At 35.7% G+C, this 23312-nt stretch overlaps 2 protein-coding genes across 3 annotated transcripts in view; one reads left to right on the top strand and one right to left on the bottom strand.

Annotated features, from left to right (window-relative positions):
- Positions 1 to 231: 231 nt before the first annotated feature.
- Positions 232 to 1423, top strand: LOC128862807 (peroxisome assembly protein 12). The gene has a single exon (XM_054101558.1). The coding sequence runs from the start codon at positions 342 to 344 to the stop codon at positions 1227 to 1229; it is 888 nt and encodes a 295-aa protein (XP_053957533.1). The 5' UTR covers positions 232 to 341; the 3' UTR covers positions 1230 to 1423.
- A 4847-nt stretch (positions 1424 to 6270) lies between these two features.
- LOC128862806 (1-phosphatidylinositol 4,5-bisphosphate phosphodiesterase classes I and II) overlaps positions 6271 to 23312 on the bottom strand; it is a 75177-nt gene continuing 58135 nt past the window's right edge. The window contains exons 12-20 of one of the 2 annotated variants that reach the window (XM_054101555.1): positions 22528 to 22741; positions 21553 to 21710; positions 21320 to 21490; positions 21060 to 21260; positions 18492 to 18822; positions 17606 to 18068; positions 17174 to 17539; positions 16966 to 17110; positions 6271 to 7887 (exon numbers count right to left, since the gene is read on the bottom strand). In XM_054101555.1, the coding sequence (XP_053957530.1) occupies positions 7603 to 7887; positions 16966 to 17110; positions 17174 to 17539; positions 17606 to 18068; positions 18492 to 18822; positions 21060 to 21260; positions 21320 to 21490; positions 21553 to 21710; positions 22528 to 22741 (2334 nt within the window). In that variant the 3' untranslated portion in view covers positions 6271 to 7602. The remainder of the gene's footprint in view (positions 7888 to 16965; positions 17111 to 17173; positions 17540 to 17605; positions 18069 to 18491; positions 18823 to 21059; positions 21261 to 21319; positions 21491 to 21552; positions 21711 to 22527; positions 22742 to 23312) is intronic. The other variant, XM_054101556.1, reaches the window with a different exon arrangement.

Here is a 23312-nt window from a genome sequence, read left to right as displayed (position 1 = left end):
AAGACCATCTGTTCCGCCCGTTACTGAAAAGCTAAACAATGGTCAACAAAATGACAAAAGGTTGGAATCTTCGCTCACTGCTGTTTTGAAAGAATTAGCTGGGCTTAGAGCAGAAAATGTTTGTGTACTTTCTCTGCCGTGATTAATGCATATGTGAACGTATTATAACGTACAAATATCGATTTTTACACAATATATGAATGGTTTTATTTATCGATTACGGATTGAAACGATAATGAATTGCCTTAATTAGATTGGTGGAAAAGGTTTCGACAAGTGGCCAATTTATTTTCATTTTAAAGAAAGTAAAGATATTTAAGTCCTTTTAATTTCAATTGATAATGTCTGAGAATGCCAATTTGCGTCAAAATTTACAAAATGTACCTTCAATATTTGAAATAAGTGCCGCCGAAACACTGGACTCACTTATCTATCCAGCGTTAAGTAAAATATTTGATTACTTGCATCTCCGTTTGGACTTTAAGCTTTGGAATACGTATAGACTACGTGAAGAGTTATCACCTGTTGTGACCTGGGCGCTCCAGTACTTATATTTACGCAATCGTGGTTCTTCATTTGGTGAAATTTTCTACGGATTGCAACGAACAAATACCGAAACTGGTGAACTAATAACAGGCCGGCAACAGGTGATATCTGCCAGCATTTTAACATTGTTACCATACTTCGAACGCAAGCTTAAAAACCGCAACGCTCAACATGAAGACATATCAATTGTGGAGCGACAGGCACTAAACGCTTTGCATGTATACCATGCCACTAAAGCAATACATACATTCCTGTACCTTATAAAATATGCCACCAGTCACTCGCCTATTTTTCGATCCCTCGGTTTGACATTACGTTACCCTAGCGAATCACCGAAAGATGATACGACTACCTACATATTTCTAAAAGTGCTCGAGGTATTTGCGTTCTTTCTACAATTCATTCAATGGTGGTATTCGAACGATCAACGTCGGAAAATTGGCGGCGCGTTAAAGAATCCGGTCCCATTTAAAAGTACATCTGAAAAGCTGAGAAAAAGCGTCTTAACAAAAGGCATTTGTCCTATATGCCTTATGACAATTGGAACGCCTACTGCTTGCAGCGTATCTGGATATGTATACTGCTGGAAATGTATAATTTCACATTTAAAAGAACGTTCTTCTTGTCCCGTAACTGGTTACAAAATAACTTTGGATGATTTGATTCGAATATATGAATCGTGAGTGAATAATTCATTCCATAAATTCGTACAAAATGTGATTGATTCGGTAGATGTACTAAATATACATATACTTCACCTGAGAATTCCTTATGATCTTAACTGGGTTATTGGTTGGACCCAATTGACTGATTTTGTTGGTATTTCATTTTCTTGCTTGTACATTTGCTTCAAATAAATAAAAATTAATGTATTATATCTCAGCTTGGTTCATTGCTTTTTGCTAACTACTTACATAGTACCTTTCGTCTTTTGAGCAAAATATATATAGTATTAGCATAGTGTGCAGAATTTTGAGCGTGCATTTAAATGGTTTCTTACTTTGTTGAGGAAGTACGAAATAAGCATATAAATCTCACTGCATGCAATAAATACAATGAAGGAGGTTCTATGAATCGGGTAATTGTCTAAAGAGGTCTAATGATAGACTTGGCAGCGTAAATTTTCAACCATACTTAGCAAGCAAGCAATAGCAGCATTCGTTCCCACGACAGTCGGTTCTACGTAACCGGAAAAACCCGAATTATATCCGGCCAAGGACTTCAGCAGTATTCCTCGTACATATATGCACGGGGAAAGTTTATGCTGCTATAACAACAACAAGCATACATACATATATACGACGATTCCTGATATACTTTTCACTAGATATTGTAGCAGGTTAAACTCCTACCTATCCAAACCATTTCCCCAAAAATGTTTCCCAAAAAAAATTTTTTCTCCATAATTTTGTTTCCCCAAAATTTTTTTTCCACAATTTTCCAAAATGTTTTCCCTATAATTTTGTTTACCCAAAAATTTTTTCCAAAAAATTTCCCAAAATTTTTTTTCCACAATTTTCCAAAATTTTTTCCCCAAAAAATTTCCCAAAAAAAAATTTTTTCCCCCTAAATTTTTCCCAAAAAATTTTTTCCCATAATTTTATTTCCCCAAAAATCTTTTCCAAAAAATTTCTCAAAAAAATTTTTTCCACAATTTTCCAAAATTTTCCCCCCAAATTTTGTTTCCCCAAAAAATTCCCCATAATTTTGTTCCCCCAAAAATTATTTCCAAGAAATTTCCCGCAAAAAATTCCACTATTTTCCAAAATTTTTTCCCCCTAAAATTTTGTTTCCCCAAAAATGTTTCCCTAAAAAAATTTTTTTTCCAAAATTTTGGAAAATTTTTTTTTTCCTGAATTTTTCCCAATAAAAAATTTTTTTTTTCCTGAATTTTTCCCAATAAAAAATTTTTTTCCCCATAATTTTGTTTCCCCAATAATTTTTCCCAAAAAATTGGCCAAAAAATTTTTTTTTCCAAAATTGTCCAAAAAATTTTTTCCTACATTTTTTGTTCCTCATAATTTTGTTTTTCCAAAAATTTCCCAAAAAAAATTTGTTTTCCAAAAATTTTCCAAAATTTTTTTCCATAAATTTTTTTGTCCCTAAATTTTTTGTTTCCCATAATATTTTTTCCCCCAAACATTTTTCCCAAAAAATTTCCCAAAAAAAATTTTTTCCACAATCTTCTAAAATTTTTCCCCCCTAAATCTTGTTTCCCCAAAAATTTTTCCCAAAAAAAATTTTTTTTCCAAAGTTTTGCAAAATTTTTTTCCCCCTAAACTTTTCCCAAAAAATTTTTTTTCCAAAATACATAAATTTTTTTCCCCTAAATTTTTTGTTTCCCATAATATTTTTTCCCCAAAAGTTGTTTCCAAAAAATTTCCCAAAAGTTTTTTTCCAAAAATTTTTTTTCCACAAATTTGTTTTCCCCTAAATTTTGTTTCCCCAAAAAATGTTCCCATTATAAATTTTTTTTCCTTAAATTTTTCCCAAAAAAAAGTTTTTTCCAAAATTTTTTTCCGCATAATTTTGTTTCCCCAAACATTTTTTCTAAAAAATTTCCCAAAAAAAAATTTCTCCCACAATTTTCCAAAATAATATTTCTCCCAAAATATTACCGGGAGCTATAGGTGCCCTGCATTCAGGAGAGCTCTAACAAATAAAAGTAAATGAGAATTGTTCAGATAAATCTTAACCACTGTGAGGCCGCTCAAAACCTATTGTCACAAAGAGCTATGAGCTGACCAGCCCCGTGAGGTAACTCCTTCTTGGACAGTTCCGCGAGGAGAGTGGTAGATAGTGGAGAGGTGTTTAGTACGTAGGTGTAGCTGTGAGGCTACATACTATGAGGTCGTGCATACTGCTATGTCGGTATAGCAGTACTCATGAGAGTTCCCTCTTCACGGGCGTCATCCCGGAACAAAAAAAAACAAAAAGGCACAGTAAGTGTGAGACTACCTGCAGAGAATAGTGGACCCGATCCGGACTTATCCATGCTGTCGGATAACTGCAGTCCTTCTTTCACGAGACGTGCACCAACTCTCCAAAAGCGAGTCGATACAAGTGCTGCAGATCTTATTAAAGAGCAGGTAGCGCTTCAAAAGGACTTCCAAGCAAAGAATCTGCAGTATTTTGTACAGCAAGATATGTATGAAGCTAGACAATCTCGCTTCGAGTATGCAGCGAATGTATTCGGCACTTGAAAATATGTGCGACCTGAAAGAAACGCGTAGGTACCATAGAAACAGTGCTTGAATGCGGCTAAAAATCAAATAAAACAACAAATGTTAGAGGTAGAAAATAAGAGCCCCGAAGCGTTGTCAAAAGAAAAAAAAAATTAATACACATATTTTATTGAAAACCACAAATGTTTTGTGCTAAAATTTTATTTGTTCCTAAGAAAAAACTTTATCTAGTGCTTTACATATAGACTGTCTAATATTTGAAGCTGCATCATTATAAGTGGATGATGACAATTCTTTCTACAATATTTCGAGCCTTTGCTATGTTGTTATAGTTCATTTCAGGGCTGCCCATTTGAGGTGAACGAAAAGGTGCCATCAGTTAAGATTCCAAGGCGTATCCAGCATCTCTCAGGCAACAAAGGCAGGCACTTACATAAGGTCGCCCATATCGAGAGGGTTGCTGGATCGCTCAATATTTTTCGCTCAATTTTGAGATTTCGTTTATGATACTTCTCTCTTCCTCCATTAACACAAGTGCACATGGCAATGAGATCAGCTAACTTGACAAACAACTTAAAGATTATTTGCCAAATTGTCTTCTTTACATTGAAGTGAGCGGTTGTCGAAATATTAAAATTTGACATTTGAGTTTGGTAGCATTTTCAATTTTTGTATTCGTAATAGACATTCTTATTCGTAGCATCCGCTACCGCATCGAATACTTTCAAAGACGGAGCGTTTGTATCCATTCGGACGACATGACCCAGCCAACGTAGCCACTGTATCTTTATTCGCTGCGCTGTCTACGTCGCTCATACAGCTCATCGTTCCATCGACTGCGATATTCGCCGCTGCCAACGTGTTAAGGTCCAAGGTATTTTTATTGGTTCAGAGTGTGCGATCACAGTCAGATGGTAAATGGCAGGAAGGCGCAATTAACGCAGTACAATTACAATGTTTCGTTATGTGTCCTAAAAGTTAGCAAGATTTGCAACGCATGGGGAGAGGAATATATCAATGAAAATGCAATTTGTCGAAACCTGACTACATATGAACTAAGAACATATGAATTAAGAACATACATGGCCGAAATGAAACAGCAGTCGCTTAAAAAGCCTGTTGAGATCGAATAGAGAAGTTACAACAATAGAAACAAGATATGCGTATTAACTGGTACGATTTTTGCAGAAGAACATGGAAGAATAGGAAGCAATGAGACACCTCCTATGTGAAGGAGACTTCGCACTCATGTGTGGTGCATTCTTAACAGAAGTAGCGGATATAGCACACCTAAGACTAACGAAGCTTTGCTTTAAAAGGAAACCCAGTGTAGGAAAAGGTTCAGTGGTATCACAATGGATATACGACAGGTCTAAGTGTGTCAATACGATAGCAACCCTACCTACCTAGGGCAAGAATGTTCTTCACAATGACATTTGTAAATGCTGAAATTGTGGAAAACGCTTTAAAGAAAGAAAATAAAACAATAATTCCAACAGTTTACTATATTTCAAGTCAATTTATTTATTTAGTTTTAGACTATTACACTGTGGGTATGACATACTGATTTCAGCTTAAATTTAGAAATGTTATTTTTGTTGTGATCTTTTTTCTATCGTTCTTGATTTCAATTACTTTAAAACTGTATAACACCAATGCTAATAAGCGTGGGATGTTGGTGCAGTATGAAAAACCGAATATTGATGTGGTGTGGATAACTTAGGTATACGCGATTTTTTTTATGAAACTCGTCTCCGATATATTTTTGCGCTAACACAACTAAAACTTTGCACGCATTTAATTCCGCTCATTTTTTAATTATGTTTATCAACACTCAAGATCTTTTGGTATATATTCTAGCCGTAAATATCATTTCCTAAATATTCCAAAATGTTTTAGATGTCATAAATTATAAACACTATAAAGAAAAACTCGAATATTAAAGATATCCGTTACGTGCATTGATTTTTTATTGTAATATATATTAAAATACTGATAATGTTATTACAAACACGACGGTACATACATACAGTGAACTGAAGGGTTTTGCATTGACATGAGTTATCTCTACAACCACTTGAAATTTTAAGTTGCAACCAAAGGTAACTAAAATACTATTATTTTGTTTGAATAGGTAGATACAACTTATTTTAAAGGATTCATTTCATTATTCAAAACTACAAAAATTAAAAACAGTTCCTTTTTCGAGAACCAAAAGTTTGGAACACTTGCGTTGGCTATACTTTAAAAGCATTTATTTAGTTAAAAAACGTCTTTGTTATTATCTGCGAGTGTGCGAGTTTTTTAAATCGTCTTTAAAAAGTAATTTGTTATTATTGCCTTACGTAGGATAACGACCCAAAATAATCCGCCGTTATAATGAAAGTGGGCGTACATGGAGACCAAGTCACTTGAGCGCTACATAAATAGTAGAAATGAGAAGAAAATCGCACACGAGTATAAGAAAATATACCGCTCGAGGTTAAAAAAATTTAGTACATTTTATGACAAGAAAACTGCAAGCTATGTTAGACGACAAATTTTTAATTAACAGATGATGTACAAGATTTTTTTGGTCCTTGAAAAGGAGCTCGTTTTGTTTTTTGAAGTTTTGGGTAGTAAAAAGAATTTCACAAAATAAATTGTTTCTACTGATTCAAAAAAAATCAAATATTATTTTAGTTACTTTTCAAGAACAAAACCTTTGGTGTGAAAAAATTTATTGGTTCACTGTATGTTAAATCGGTAAAGGTCGACCATAGGCGGGATCTTGTACTATAAATAAATACCAAAAGTGAAATTTACCTTTTTTAGTTTGTGTTACATTTTAACTATAAAATTAATAATCCATAATATTATATATATATTTTTTTAATTATAAATTGTACTAAAAATAATTAAACTGGGGAAAACATGTTCTTTACAATTTTGCTTATTTTTAAATCGCTCGAGCATTATTCAAGTGCAGCCACAGACGTAGGAAGCATAACAAGCTTCTATATACAAACGAAGGGTCACACGAAAAATTACTGTTTGCAGCAGCAGTAAATCTTTCGAAACCATTTGCTTCGACTTACTGTGGGGCAGTAATCAACTCAGCTGGAAACAGAGAAAATAAGTTCACATTTCTTCTTCCCATTTGCTGAGTGATGAAAACTAAATACTTTTCGGAACAACGTCGCATTCATTTCATAGTCAGCTGTTTTAGTAGCACCACCAGCTTGGTGTTAACCTTTTCGTTACTGCTTGTGTTTCTGTAGAAAGCAAAGTAAATAACGAAGCTTGCATAAAAATAGTACTAACATTGTCGGTTCTGCACGCGCGCACATTTCACTTACATTTAATTCGACAGCCAGCCCGAATTAAGTTTGGGTGTTAAACAAACTCATAGACAATGAGAGTTATAGGTAATAACATCTGACTAGCGGACATATTTAATCTTTGCAAATAAAAGTAGGCGTGGTTTTTATCCGACCTTAATAAAACTTATCCCACAAAGAAAAAAACTGCATACATCAGTTTCTCTCATTTTATCTTATCCTCGCTTCGATTTCATCTTTCAGGGCAAGAGGAATTTTCACAAGGTAATGGTAGCTGAGCAGCTGATTTTATTTTTGAATTTGCCTAGTTTCAGGGTATTAAGTAAATGCTTCTAAATAAATAGGATGTATGTAACTGAATCGAATAATGCTTTGTCGAATACACAGATGTTTATCCATCAAATTTCATGAGTTTTAATATTTTCTTTGTTCTTTTTAATTTAGTTTCCGCACTGCATTATATATTACTTTTGCAATAGAATTATTCGCTTATAGATTTTGATTAATTTGTATGTTTGAGTACATGCTGTTTTATTGTAAACATCTGGCGTTTAAACGCTTGCCGCAGCACCAGCACAAGATTCACCATCAGTTTCAACTCCACTGCTATCCAAATGATCTTTATTCCTGCCACCGGTATTATCCGTTATACTGTTACTCAAACGCGCCGGAGAAATCGTATTTCCACAAATTGAGTTCAGTGAGCGATTATTACTAAAAGCAGATTTAGATGCCGCTGCACCACTGGCGCTACTGGAGTCTTGGAATAGTACTAAGAATCCATTGGTTGAAATGCAGGTACGAGATGCGGCTTCCTTTTCGAGTATTTGCTGGGCCTATAAAGAAAAATGGAGCCCGCGAAATATACTAGTTTAATAAAAAATTGTATGTATATTACATGTATGTATATATTTATAACATATTATTATTAACATATCGCATCTGTCGGACGTTACGTCAGCTGTTACCTTATTTCGTCAGAGTTCCACTTGGCATTCCTAATTTAATTTTTGAAGAGTTATTATCACCCCCAAATAGCAATGATGGCAATAATTACAACACTTACTTATAATGCGGCTCTGCATTCTTCAACAGAGAAAATTGTGAAGCAATTAAATTTTTCTTTTTTTTTAGTATTATTCCAGCACTTGGAATAACTTTTGGAGCAGCACAGCGAATATGTTAGGGCCGAAATTCACACAAATGACCCACGAGGAGGTTGAAAAATGCCGAAAAAAACAAAACAGTGCTAAGTAAAACAAAGCATGAAAGAAAGTTTATTTCGAACAAACAAATAGATGAGCTGTTTCAATTTCTATACATATAAATGTAAAATGAAAAACCATCCAAATGCTGGTTAAAAACACTGCTTATCAAAATTCCCCAATTGCTTCTGGGGCGATGCTAATAAATTTGTTTGTTTACATTTCTTCAATTTTCATCCTAACGTTTCTTCCCTTTTAACAATCCATCTTGCTAGAAACATTAGACGGCAAATAAAATGCATGTTGCTAATAAAACTTGGCAGGTCTCATAGAGCAATCGAAGCGCGTAGTCTTAAGGGGTAATACGCAGTTATGACTTTCAAAAAAATCGATTTTTTTTATTGCATTTTTGTAATGTACATATATTCAAAAGTATACGCACGAAATTTGAAGTAGATCTAAGCAATACTTTCGGAGTTATACCTAAATATGTAGAGATGCCTCGGCACGTTTTAAGGCAAAACGGCATTTTTCAAGTCGGTGTACACGATATCTCGAAAACGGCTTGTTTGATCGATCAACCGTTTTAACTCAATCTTTAAAGATACATTTTCTAGTAATTAATCGTTCCGTTTGTAAATCTGATACTTATTTTCCATTTTATAATCAATTTACGGCCAAATTTTAACGTAAAAATCGAAATCATTTCTTTTAAAAGCTGCCATTTTGTGAAAATTCACTATTTTGATTAGCCGAACGATTAATTACTAGATAATCTAATATATTAACAAAATTTGTTTGGTTTTTTGATTTCAGATAATCCAATCCTGAGTTACGATGTACACCGTAAATCGTCTTTTTTTAAAGGAGGTTCCAGAAATCGCCTGCAGCGCGCTCTATAATCAACATTTTCATAAATAAAAAATTTTGTTACGTTCTTGAAGGATGCTTTTATAACCGCCAAAAATTTTCAAATTAAAATATTCTGAAGTTTCTTCAGGATAAATCCTTGACAACCCGTCTTTTATTTGCTTCATAACTGCGTATAACCCCTTAATTGACTATGTAGATTGGGTTGAGAAAACTCTCTATTAGTCCCGGTTCGAAGTCTGGCTCTGAACACCACAAGGACCTGTGTCAACCCTAGTCTGGATCCCCGTTTTCATAGATAGCCATAGGGCTTACGGGAACTACATACACACATTAACTAAGAGTAGGGGCCCTTTTAGCATGGGCATGGTAGCATATCAGGTACCCCGACAAGCCACCAGCAGCAGCTAGTGATTATCTTGAGGGCAAACAGTAGACAGCAAAACAGTGTGCAAACTCCGACAACTAGCAACCCTGCGCCCGAAACATGGGAAAGGATATCTACGGTGAGGACGGTCATCTGGCAGCAAGATGCGGAAATGCAGAAAAATGCCGCTGAAGCACAGAAGGCTGACAGCAAAAAATTCCCACGGTACAAAATGGTAGTGGGCAAAATCAGGCGATGAGAATTTTGCAACTCAACTGCAAAGCTGCTCAGGACTTACTCAGGCAATCAATAGTCGAAAAGAAAATAGACATCGAAATGCTTTCGGAACCTTTCGAAATGAAGAACTACTTCAGCTGGCTAGCAGACATCGGATAACAAACAATAATCTGTGAACAACAAAGTTCCTCAGAGCAGGATGCCCACACCAGTTTTAACGGAAACGCAATATTTACGGAACACATTATACCAATTTTTGTCAAAATATCACTATCGTAGAAATCTAAATTGAACCAAGAGTCTACAATGACAAAAATGTCTAAGTCTCCTCTGCACTGTAATGAATAATTTTCTTTGATTTTGCTCTAAGATCCGAAATGTTTTTATAATGTATTTGCAGCCCATGCTTATAATCAGTGATTTCATCGCAGCTGCTACTTACTAAAGTAACTAGTATTTATGAAAAAAATACAAATAAACGAAATTGTCTGACTTTACATTATATTTATTTGTTTATTCAAGTTTTATGTAACAAGTGTTTACGTACAGCCAATTAACAGTGCTTAAACTACGATAACTAATATAACAATTTAGAAGTAACTGTATTTTTATAAATTTTAAGTTGATTAGTTTATGTCTATCGATAAGATTGGGTCCAGAAAATTCAAAGATCGTAGGGCGAAACGAAGACATACCTTTTGGATACACTCAAGTCTTTTAATATGACAAACAAGTCAATGTAATATAAGCTAACTTAGGAGAAACCAACACCACCCAAGTCGCCTGTAATACGACTACCCATCATAAAGTAGCGGCTTCTTTTAGATCTGCACTGAAACACTCAAGAGAAATTCGAGAAAACCCAATACCACACAAGCCATAGGAAATACGATCACAATGCGCACATCTCATTCGAAACCTATTATAAATTATCTGCACCAAGTTTACCTATATTATATAAAGAGTGGAAAGAAATTAATCAATCAAAATAATAAAATATGATTATAACAGCGTATATGACGATCGAAATATCGTCCCCCCTGATGAATACCCGTAACTAAGAGGGTCCAGTTATTTTGATTTTTATTAGCTCTAATGATCCTGGTTTCTAGCATAGAGATGAACCAATTGCTGATACAATTTCACCCTTAAGTCTATTAACGCACGTTTGATAGCTTCAGTGCTAACGTTATTAAATGCGTCTTATATATACCTACATATGTCTAGGAAAACTTCCATGGTATAGTGTGGGTTTAATAGAGATTGTTTGGATTACCTCATGAACGCTGCCTCCAAGGTTTAAGCATGGTTTGAAAATTTCAATTAGCCATGGTAGAATACTATCAAGAGTTTCCTTCTTAGGAAAGATCCCGTATCAAGAGTTTCCTTCTTAGGAAAGATCCCCGAAGAGTTGAAGGGTGAAAATGATTTCATTGCCCATGCAACCTTCTCTTTTGTGACTATTACAACATCGCTATCGTGAGCGCTACATCCCGGAAAATGAGTGTTCACAAGAATTTCTAGAGATTCTTCTGCCGTAGAAATCTAAATGGCATCTAGGCCCTTTACGCAAGAAGCCATTGAATAATCTTGGGATAAAATACGGCTGAGCATCGCAGAATCTCTGGTAGATTCGATTGAAGAACAATAATCTCTCCAGCTCCCTGTCTTGGCGGCCCTAGTTGCCTTCTTGTGCTGTCTCCGACTTTCTTTGTACAGTTGCCAATTACCTGTTGAGTAGCTGAGATTAAAATTTGTTCTGGCTTCTTCCCTTAATTTGGAGAGCGCATTGCTCCACCAAGGAAGATAGCATTTTTTGCTATATTTACGGGCACAACGTTTTGTAGACCCTACTGAATGTCTTCTCCAATGTTGTAACCTTACTCTCAAGGTTTTCCGTGAGAGTGATTTGGTTGATCGGAATCCTTCCTAATCTATTATTTACTACATTTTTGAACATTTTCCAGTTAGTTCTTAATAGATTTCAATACGGTGGTAAGGGTGTATCCCCCCTCAGATACATCTCGTAAAGGATCAAGCAATGATCCGAAAAAAACTTTTTTTTGGAGACCCTCCATTTATCTATCCCTACTGAACGTTTTCAGAGAGTAAAGTAACATCAATAACTACCGCCCATTCCTTAAAGTACTCCGTACTAGAAAAGGTGAAGGTGGGAGTATTACCTCTGTTACATACCGTATTAATAATAAAATTGTAAATGGACTCACCTCACTAAGGACTCCTCCCATAAAGAGTGCCTCGCGTTGGCGTCGCATCCGAGTAGCAGGGTTTTGTTCTTAGTTTGAAGCACAAGCCGACGAGCCTGTTCGGGCGGTGCTGGCCGATCATGTGCCATGTAGATGGAAGCTAGTATAGGGGTTTTCAATTGGCGCGGGTCGATTTTGGCGCCCTGTGGCAGCCATTTTGTTTTGGTAACATCTGTCAAATCTTTTGCTTATTATTTAGTTGTTTATGACAAATCATCATGGCAAGTTACACGATTGAACAGCACGTTCAAATGATAAAATTTTATTATCAAAATGAGTGTTCATTAACGCAAACGTTTTTCAATTGGCGCGGGTCGATTTTGGCGCCCTGTGGCAGCCATTTTGTTTTGGTGACATCTGTCAAATCTTTTGTTTATTATTCAGGTGTTTATGCCAAATCATCATGGCAAGTTACACGATTGAACAGCACGTTCCGTACATCGACCTGTATGGTTCTCCCACTATCTGGGGACGCGCCCTCTAGGGATAACAGCCTTCCCGAGGGCTGCACAGGATTAGTTGCAATATAAATATTGTAGAAATTGTAAAAAATTTGGTCATTCTTTATTTAATTTTGAATAGAGGCGATTGTTATCGCCGCAACCTAAAAAAAAACACCGCGTTTTTATTAATTTACTATATATACAAAAAGAGCATTTGATTAAACGCGTAACGAAAACCGAATCTATGGCCCCTATTATGAGTTGCATTCGATCTTCGATATTCGTTCGTTGTCGAAGATCGAAAATCGAATGTCAATTTGGTATTATGAGCGGTGCATGCCTGTCGAAATTTTCGTTGTATACCGAATTTAGAGTCGAATGCAATTTTGCTTTCGATTGTGGAGCGTATTGTGGGAAAACTTGTTAAAATGTAAGTTGTTTGCGATTATTTATTGTTTTATAGTAACCAAATAATAAATATATACTAATTTTGTTAATATTATGCAGGAATATGTTAATATTTGTTAATATTTTGGGAGGAATTTACAACGGAGCTGAATTGCTTGGGACCACCAGTTAGAACGGCAGCAAAATGGATTAAGGTTAATAATGTTTTTTTTGAGATGTTTATAGAAATACATTTTTATTTTCCCTTGGCAGGTATGGGCTGAAATACGTAGAGGAACTGAAATACATATTTTTTTCAAATGACGAATAATTGAATAAAGAAAATTTATAACAAAAATAAAACAGAAACTGTGGCGTAAAGGTTTCTATTTAATACTTTTTAGATTTTTCTATAATATTCTAAGAATTTCATTTCTTATGTTTTCTGCTTCTCCGTTATTTGGCTCCACTTTAATATCTTCAGCATCATCGTTGAGGGTCTCATCGGATAACTCTTCATCCGGAAGTTGAACATTATAAAACAAGCAAATGTTGTGCAAAGCTGCACACACATTTATAATTTGTGTTGCTTTTTTTGGAGAATAGGGAAGAGCTCTTGGTTCGGGTGCACTGCTGCAACTGGTTTTTTGTACTGGACAGTAGGTTCATAAACGGCTCTTTAGATAATCTAAAGTTCTTTAAAAAACTGTAAGGAAATTTCTGTAATATTATGTACGTCAACACATTTTGAAAATACTAAACTTGCTCAGTGGAAGCCATTTCAAGGGGGTTGGATGCGCCCCTCAGCTGTTTTCTACATCTAGCTAGTTCCACTAATCTTTCATCGAGCGTTGAATCGTCGAACCACAACTCCGTTGTACTCATTTCACAAAAAATACTTTTTTTAACTTTTAAAATTGTTGTTAGCAAAGAATTTCAACACAATCGGTTTTTCTTTTATTTTGATTTGCTGTATCAGCTGAGAAAAATTATCTATTGTAAATGCGTCGAGCGATCGAAATTCACAATAGTCCTATTCTTCAACGAATGAGCCCCATAATACCAAATGAAAATTCGTTCGATCAGCACTTTCGACTACAGTCGAAGATCGAATGTTGCTCATAATAGGGGCCTATGTATTTTAAATCGGAAGCACATCTTTAAGTTCTTACGTAACTTAAGCTAAGCTCAAGTCTAGATTAATTACATTGAATTGAGACAAAAAGTTCGGAGATCTCAGTCAAAGCAGAGAGACGAGAGCTGCCAATAGAATAGGAAGTGAAGAAAGGGGTACGAAATTTTGAAAAAGAAACAAGGAAACATTTACTCATATTAAGTTGCAGACAGTTTTTATGACACCACAAAGTAACGCTATTAATATAAGTTTGGAAGTTAATCGAATCGTCCGCATATAAAAGATAATATAATACGTAAGCATTCATAAAAATAATAAAGAGTAGACAGAAAATAGTATCTTGGGGAGCACCAGACGAAGCTCCAAAAGAATATGAGACAACAACTATGTACACAGTTACGATAGGAGAGATACAAATTTATCCGAGATAGACAAATTTAACTAACTTTGTCAAATGCCTTAGCAAAGTTGGTATTATACTATAGTGTCAACTTGCAGATTATCATTAAAGGCAGAAGACGTGCAAGACTTTGAAAAAAAAAACAGCAAGATTAGTGACTGTGAACCTCCCAGTCATGAAGCCAATTGTTAGAGATGAGGTAGTTGTCTGAGGAGTATATATTCTGCTTAACTATGTATTCAAATAGTTTAGAAACATTCGACAGTTCAAAAATGGGCCCTTAGTTAGGAATTCCATTGTTACTACTTAAATAAGATTCTGCAAAACCGTTAATATTTTTTGGAAAATATATTTTTAATATCTAAGATACTAAAGCTCTTTAGGTGCTTATGTGAGATTTATACAACGAATCAGCATTTGTCGGCAGAAGATGTGATACACAAATAAAAATATCTGAAACGCCAGGTGCAAGAACACAGAGTTGGCCCTATTAGAATTCCGTCACCTCTTGAGATACCAATTTGTGCAGAATCACTATCCTTACGAAAACCATTATACATGTTGGCTCCCACGCAAATCAGAATTCGGTCAGGTCTCAATGAGGTCTCATAGTTATCAAATTCCACGAAAAAGATTTTTACTTCGTCCTAATGACGAAGGCATTTTGGAAATAAATATTTAGTTTATTTGAATGAGATTTAACCGAAGAGGAGGTATTTAAGGAAGTGGCTAGGACGCGTGGTATTTTGGGAAAAACATCTTAAATTATATATATGTGGGAATGGACTGGAGTAAGGTGGCAACCCATACTTGTGTCGCCTTGTGGCGCCACAGCATCGAGCAAAAGACGAGAAAGAAGTTTTGCAGTTTTGCAACGAGTACAGACGAGAAGAGTCACGGTATCGGGTCCGCGGCTCCTCACCGACCAATAATTTAATTTAATTTAATTTCAATTTATATATCTTTTTTATAAAACATTGCTACTTTGAACTTTGTAAAATAATACTAATAAACTATATTTGTAACTTGAATTTTCCCACATTTTGGGGGTTCGTCCTAGTGAAAAAGTGAAATGGCATGTTTAAATGATAAAATAAGTGAGGGTCTGCGCGTGTGTAAAAAGCCTAGTATCGTCGCACTACATAAATTCGTGTTCGGTAGCGAAGGTGACAGAGGCAATCGACGTCAACTGCGCGAGTTTGCCGGTTTTAATTTAAATGAGCAGAGCGAAGAATGTGCTGGAAAAATGAAATATGTCGAAAGCAATTTGACTCAGGCCGATCTGATATCAATTTGCAACATACGGTATTAGCCATCAAGGCGTTCTCCGACGCGCTCATGCAATATGTGTATAGACATAAAAGAGAAAAACAAAACGATTTTGAATGGTGCACAAAATATGAGTGACTTTAAAGAGAAATTGAGATTTTACAATATAATGTCTGAAAAAGACAAAACTAGTGGTGAAAACTCAAGTCGCCGTGAAGAGAATGTAAGGAAGAATGCAAATGAATTGGTGTGTTTTAATTGTGGCAAAAAAGGGCATGTGAAAATAAAGAAAAGGGCACAAGTGCTTCAGTTGCAACTCTTTGGGCATATCGCAAAAGATTGCAAAGCAAAATAAAGAAATCAAACGACCCTGTGAGGAAAGTGAACACGATTTGTTCTAAAGACGATATAATGCAAAACACCATATATATTGATGGAAATATAATCAGTAGTGATGTTTATGAAACATTAAACAAACCAAGACAGGGTTATATATTAAATATTTCAGCGCTCGACATTGGGTCTTAATTATCAATATATGTACAATATATTTAATCAGTTCGGCTTTTCTATTTGTAGCTTAAAATCAGAAAAGTAGTTCGAATTTTAATACAGAACAATATTAAGAACATTTAAAAATATTATTAATTTCGAAAGATCATTTAAAAGAGTGATGCTAATTGCTCAATATTTTATTCGAGATATAGCTCTACTAAGAGCAAGGAAACTGGAGTTATATATATATTTATATATAATTGGCGCGTACACCTTTTTTGGGTGTTTGACCGAGTTCCTCTTCCTATTTGTGGCGTGCGTCTTGATGTTGTTCCACAAATGGAAATCGAACGGCAGATATTTTTATGAGGAGCTTTTTCATGGCAGAAATACACTCGGAGGTTTGCCATTGCCTGCCGAGGGGCGACCGCTATTAGAAAAATATTTTTCTTAATTTTGGTGTTTCACCGAGATTCGAACCTACGTTCTATCTGTGAATTCCGAATGGTAGTCACGCACCAACCCTTTCGGCTACGGCGGCCAACTGGAGTTAGGAAACTATAATAAAATTTTCACCATTATTAAATAAATACTTGCATTTGACATAATATGTTATAACAAAGCCTAGGTATCTCTAAGTTCTTTCTGGTAATCCATGTGATTAAAATTTACTTTAATTGGCAAGAGCCCACCTGAGCTAGTAGACTTCCGTTTTTTTTTTATATTTCGTATTAAATAATCTGGTCCAACGGAAGTTAAATTGTTATTTGGCGTAGTGCTCTTCGAGACACTTCTTCGATGTGGTCAGCTATAAATAGCAATACTTAAACAAATGTTACCTTGTTCCGGTGTTCCATCAGAGCATTCCGCACTAATTCGTGTTGCTTTTGCAGATCATCGGTACGTTTATCGAAAGTCTGTTTTAAACGTACTCGCTCTGCAACACCACGTTCCACTACCGAACTGGCTACTTCACGCTTCATTCTATTAAAACAGTAGAGCACAATTTAGTGTAAAAATAATTTGGACATAAATATGTTGACTCACCTAATCAACTCATCACGATCACGATGCACGGATGACAAGTTTTTCACTTCGGTTCGACGCGCCTCCTGCAGTTGATGCATTACCTCAGAGGTTACTCGATCAAGGGAGACTTTCAATTGTTTCATTTGGTTTGCCTGTGAATTACGCAAAACCTTGTCCGCTAACTCATAGATTATCTCATGGTATTTCTCCTGAATACAACGGTACTGTAATAAATTTTCTCGGCACGAGGCAAGCATTCGCTCTTGTAGCGAGCGTGACCCCAGTGATGAGTTTTCTACCCCACTACTAGCTGCTGCGTCAGATGAGTCCTCATTGATATCCGCAATATCTGGCACACAGGGTGGCACCTCAATGCCAATATCGCTAAAGTAAATACAATATGAAAAACATTGGACACTCAAGTGCGGACACACACTTAGGCACACTTACAGACTCTTATTGCTAAGCCGTTTCTTCAGTTTGCTGGCAATGTTGAACATTGGCCTTTTGTTTCCATCCAGTGGACTGGACTTGTGTATGACAATTTTGATCTTTTCCTTATCGTGCTTTTTACGCAGCGACTCCAACTTCTTTTCCATCTCAAGCAGCTTTTCACGTACCATCTTGTGATCTAGTATCTTATCCAGCGGATCCGCACACATCACGCCTACATCGAACTGTAACGACTCCACTTGCCGAATAGATGTTTGAGCAGATGAATCTAGCGAATGCTGATGTGTGAATCCTGGCCCACCAGCGTTTCCGGCATCCGCATTATCTTGATCAGGTGGTGATGATGCTTCTACACCGATCGCGGTAGTGGCTGTAATGCTAGCTCGATGCTTCGGGCTCATTGTCGTAGACTCAACTGGACGTAGCTCTTTCTTCTGGCCACCTACTTGTACAAAAACGACTTTGCTTGTCAAGTTTAATGGACGCAGCCGAAAAGGTAGCAAGGAAACGAGGGAGGAGGTTGAATGCAAACCGAGGTGTTTGGGTGTGTAAGTGTTGTTATTGAGCGTGATGGTCGAGTGTAGATAAAAAGTTGTTGATAGAAAGGTGGTAGTATGCAAGAGAAGAGGGATTGGGGCGAGGGATATTGAAGTGCCCAGTAACCAACAGTAGATGGAAGGACATTAAAATAAGTAAAAAATAAATAGAAAATAATAGTTCAGGTAACCAAAGAACGAAATAAACTCAAAGTATTATACTTGAACTCATCATAAGAAAATTTATTTATTAAATTTATTAATTATTAGAGCTTGGCCTTCACCGATAATACTAATTTCTTGATCGTCGACTAGTATCTAACTGAAGCTTGCGATATACTACTTACATGAGCTTGTTATATCCTCCTCTGATGATATCAGTTCGGTACCCTCGGTCAACACTGCCAATTGTTTGTCCCGCTTCTCGAGTTCGCTTTGATATTTAATCGGATTGGCTAATGCTTCGGCGAAATTGGACAGATCGTCTGGCACATAGTCTTTAACCACAATATATAGAAAGAGGGATGCAAGTGTTATTGGTTGTCCCGATTCAGTTCGAAGATTCACATGCCGATACCCAGGACACAATCCAATAACGGGAAGAACGCGATGCCCAAGGAATTTACCTCCCTCTTCATAGGCCGCGATGCGTATGTTGGCTAGTTCGGGCAGCACCACCTGTAAGTGGTAATTCGTAAAAAACACAAGGTAGTTTCTAAAATATACTTATATATAATAAGTATGTTTAGAGCTTTTTAAGTTACGCGTGAATTTCTCAAAAATATGCCAAAATCTTCACTTATTAGAACTTGAACTCAAAATTCGATGGATTTTCGATTGCTTTGGATTTCTTGATTTACGCTTGATTTGATACCGTACGACTTTTAGTCTGCGTTATATTGATAATGTTATATCTGCGTTAAGTTTATTCTCCTATTTGTCATTTACGTTTTCCAAATTCTTTGCTTTGCATTGTAATCATTTTTATTTTAATCTCATTTCATTCATATTTCTTTCATTTCATTTCTGCTTTTCATATTCTTTGCTTTGCAATGTAACCTTTTTTATTTTGATTTCATTCCTATCTATTTCATCATCCCCTAGCTTTATTTAAATTCCTCCACCTTCCGTATCCTCCCAACCATAAAAGTGTCAATGTGTAATGTAATAGCAAAACAAGTAGACAAAGAACATGCAAGAGGAATGCTTAAACTCATTTCTAATCCCTACAATGGGTTTAATGTCTGTCAGTTGAATGCGCGAAGTTTGAATGCTAAAAAAATTGACTATCTAAATTTTGTTTTTGATAATTTGAGCATTGACTTAATATGTATTACAGAGACATGGTTCAAAGAGTATATTGATAATAATGTATATTCTCTGTGCGAATACATTATTATTAGATGTGATAGGACAACGAAAACTCGATGAAAAAAACAACGAAAACTTAAGTGGAAAGAGACCTGCAGATCAGATCATTTGCAGGAAGTCGAATACATTTTTGTTGAATTTTATGATAATAATACCAAATGTCTAGATGCAATGTCTAGCAATAGAAATTACCTCTCAGTGATATTTGATAAATAAGCGGAATTCAACATTTTCTATGAACACATTATTGTGTGTAGTGATTTAAATGTAGAGCTTCTGAGTGATAATTGTTCTTCCAGGAGTTTGATAGATAGTTTCCAATCATTAAGAAGTTCAGTAAACAATGAATATGCTACTCGCTTTGCACTCCACTACAAACCATTTTTTTTGGATGTATTTTGCGTCAGTGACAGAGATTACGTTAGTTACATTGATCTGCTTCCTATGGCAGGAGTTTCTGACCACGAGTTGTTATTCTTATCCTACAACATCCAGTTCAACAGACAAAATTAAGTAAAAGAGTTATTTTTTAGAGATTTTTAGCTTATTCAGCATGATCTCTTAAGTAAGGAGCCTGCCGACCTTAATTGGAATATGTGTTGGTTATTCACAGCTGTGAATGAAAAACTGCAACATTTCAATGCTTTAGTCAGTCATCTATTTGATAGGTTTGTTCCGATGCGTAAAGATAAAGTCCATGGAAACAGGAAACCATGGTTTACACGTGAGGTATTGTCTTTAATTAGTGAGCGTAGTAAAGCATATAAGAAATGTAAAAATGATAGAAACACTCTCGTGGCAAAAATATGTGTTGCAAGAAATAAAGTAACCGCAAGCACTAGAGATGCCAAAAGGGCACAAAGGTAGCTCAATGATAGTTTACCTTCGAAAGTCCTATGGAAAAACCTTAAATCCTTAGGTGTCTCAGGAGAGGATAAGCCCGTGTGCAGTTTGGACCCAGAAATCTTAAATACCCACTTTCTAGCATCTAACAGGGCTCCACTCGACATACCTATAAAAGTTCCTTTACGAGAGCATGCTGATGACGGTGAGTGTGAATTGTACCTGCAACAGATATGGATTTAATACAGTGTGTACATACTGTAAAATCTAATGCTATATGGGCGGACGGCTTTTGTCTTAAATTTCTTAAAATTATTCTACCATTTCCCTTCACTTCCCTTCTTTCATTTCCACCATCTTTCTCTTTTTTTCACTTACTATACTAAGTTTTGGCCTATAATTTTAATAGTATGTATAGCATCCTCGTTTTCTAGAACTATAAGAAGACTTTGTCTTAATATGTATAACAAAAACAAATAAATTGAATTGAAATTGAAATCTCGACTTTTATCTCTTTGGAAAAATAAACAATCACTTGCAAACAATGAAGCTATTCAAAAAGCTTGTACTGACCTCCTATAGTACCATATGTACCATATGGAACTGTCCACAAAATCAAATGGCTTTTGCCACAATAAGATTTTTATTATTTTTATTTTTAAAAAGGCCTATTTAAAAAAAGAAATATGAGCATAACATACCTTTTTGAACACAAAAGGTTCCTCGTCAAAAACTGGATTTAAACCATTATCACGCACGATTCGCGTGCGAAATCGCTTTCTCACAGTATCAGCCGGCAGACCAAACATATCCACCTCAACATATGTGCCAACGCGCTTATCCGTTAAAAATTGACCAGACAACACTGTTATAGACACAGTACCAGCAATAATCCCATCAACCTGGAAAGAAATAATTTACAATCCCTTCATAGTGCATAAATTATCTAAAGAAAAAGTACCGTACTCTCGGCGAAAGGGTCCAGACGCCGATCGGTGCGTCGCATAAATTCTGGCTTCAACAAATAGCCCGATCGATCATTGTACTCGAAGATACCCAAATTCAATTGCATAGCTAAATCTAAAGTCTGATAGTTGAGAGCAACTAGCTGGCAGCCGGCATTCCAAAAGAGCTTTACATAAAGGGTAAACAGCAGTAAATTTTAGTGTAAAGCATTCGGAAAGTTTAGCTAACCTGTGGCATAAAATTAGAACTATCGAAGCGGGTACCAGTTGGGTAAACTCGGGAAAGCTGGTGCTTATTGTAGTTCACAAATTCGATTGGACGCTCTTTGAGCAGCGCAGTGGCTTGTTTTTCATCAAATGAAGACATTTCGTAGCACCTATTTTTTTCTATGGAAGTGGTAGTGAGTTTTTGATGTTTAATGTATGTATACTCTATACGAGGAGGTTTGTTAAAAAAAGTTTACTTTACAAAAGGACGTAAACGCAAAATTTGCGAAAATTTACAAGTCGTAATAACAACTGGTTGGGATATTGTTTAGTTAAGCATATAGGTATGTAGAACACATTTCACAAAGACAGGCATTTTTGCAGATACCTTGCCTTAATGGATCAATTTTGTCTACTAAACTTTAGCATTCCTTTATCACTAACGCACAATATTAAACGTACTCTCTCTTGAATTTCTTACCATGATTTTTAAATCAGTTTGACGCTTTGATTGATTAAATTGCAATTGTCTTTAATAAACTTTTTTCTTGCTCTCAATTTTACGATAGTAAAAACTTTTAAAGTATTTCAAGTCAACTATCACTTTGTGCTCTAAACTTCCCCAAGTACCGAAAGTACGCGAACGGCAAAACTCTACAACTTTCAAATTATCAAGTTGTTGAACAGACAGAGTAAGATAAGTTTTGTTATGATTGGTGATTTCTTAATATCGGAACCGTAATAACACCGTAACCATGCTTCCGCCACTGTATTTGGCCTACTACATTTTTTTTATCCCTGTTCCAAACATATCTTCGAAAGCGGAAAAAGCTCTAAAACAAATGTGCCATATCTAAGAAGATTACTTTGAAGGGGGCAACAAGATGTGTTTGAATAAATAAATATTTTTTAAGTATGGTAACCTTCTTATAACAAACATCTTACATATAAATGCATACATACAAACATAATATATATATTTCCCGTTTAAACTTACTTTCCGCATTTTCAAAAGTGTAGAAATGCACTGGTTCCACATAGTTAACCAACGCTGAGAGTTCAGCGGCCGCTTCAGTTTCCTTTTGTGGTTTTTCTGCTGTTGGATCAACGTCAACTGGAGGATTGGGTGTCGCATTTGGCATAGACTCATCATCGCTTGAGCTATCCGTATCGGAAGAGCCAGTACTATCCTTGGAATTCTGACGAATTTGCTAAGTAAGAAAAGTTTACGGGGTATTTAAAGGCAAATTACGGTAATATATCAATTGCAATGTACAACATAATGCCAGAGATATTAGCTTGTTATACCGACTTGGATTAGACGGTGACAGCCGTAGCCGAATTGATTTGTGCGTTACCACTGATAGAAAAAGTTTCTCTTTATAGCTGTCGCCCTGCAGCAGGCAATGGCAAACCTCCCAATGTGTTGAGTTCAATTTAATATTAGTTAAAATACTTTAATGTTTTTCAACTTTTGTTATTTGTTATAATTTTCTGTGAATTAAGTAGGTTTTGTTTGTAAAGAAATGTGTATAAATACGGAACATTTTGTAAAATAAATGTGAGAAAAAATTGTAATTTTGAATCAGAAGCAACATACTTTAAATTGGGAATTTTTGCCGCAATATCATCGCTACAAATAACCAACAGGAATTTGTGCTCATCGTTAGTGAGGTCCTTCGTTCCGGATATTTCATCGCTTCAATCAACTTGGTCCTATCGCAACATCAAGAATTAAGGATTCTCCCTGCAAACGAATTTATAGCCGCCTTCAAAGATTCT

The sequence above is a fragment of the Anastrepha ludens genome, chromosome 5 (genome assembly GCF_028408465.1).
Source record: "Anastrepha ludens isolate Willacy chromosome 5, idAnaLude1.1, whole genome shotgun sequence".
Taxonomy (NCBI): Eukaryota; Metazoa; Arthropoda; class Insecta; order Diptera; family Tephritidae; genus Anastrepha; species Anastrepha ludens.
This window is presented reverse-complemented; position numbering and strand designations above follow the sequence as displayed.

What these genes read in the sequence shown, in the direction of transcription:
- LOC128862807 (XM_054101558.1), top strand. Translation starts at nt 342, where the DNA reads ATGTCTGAGAATGCCAATTTGCGTCAAAATTTACAAAATGTACCTTCA.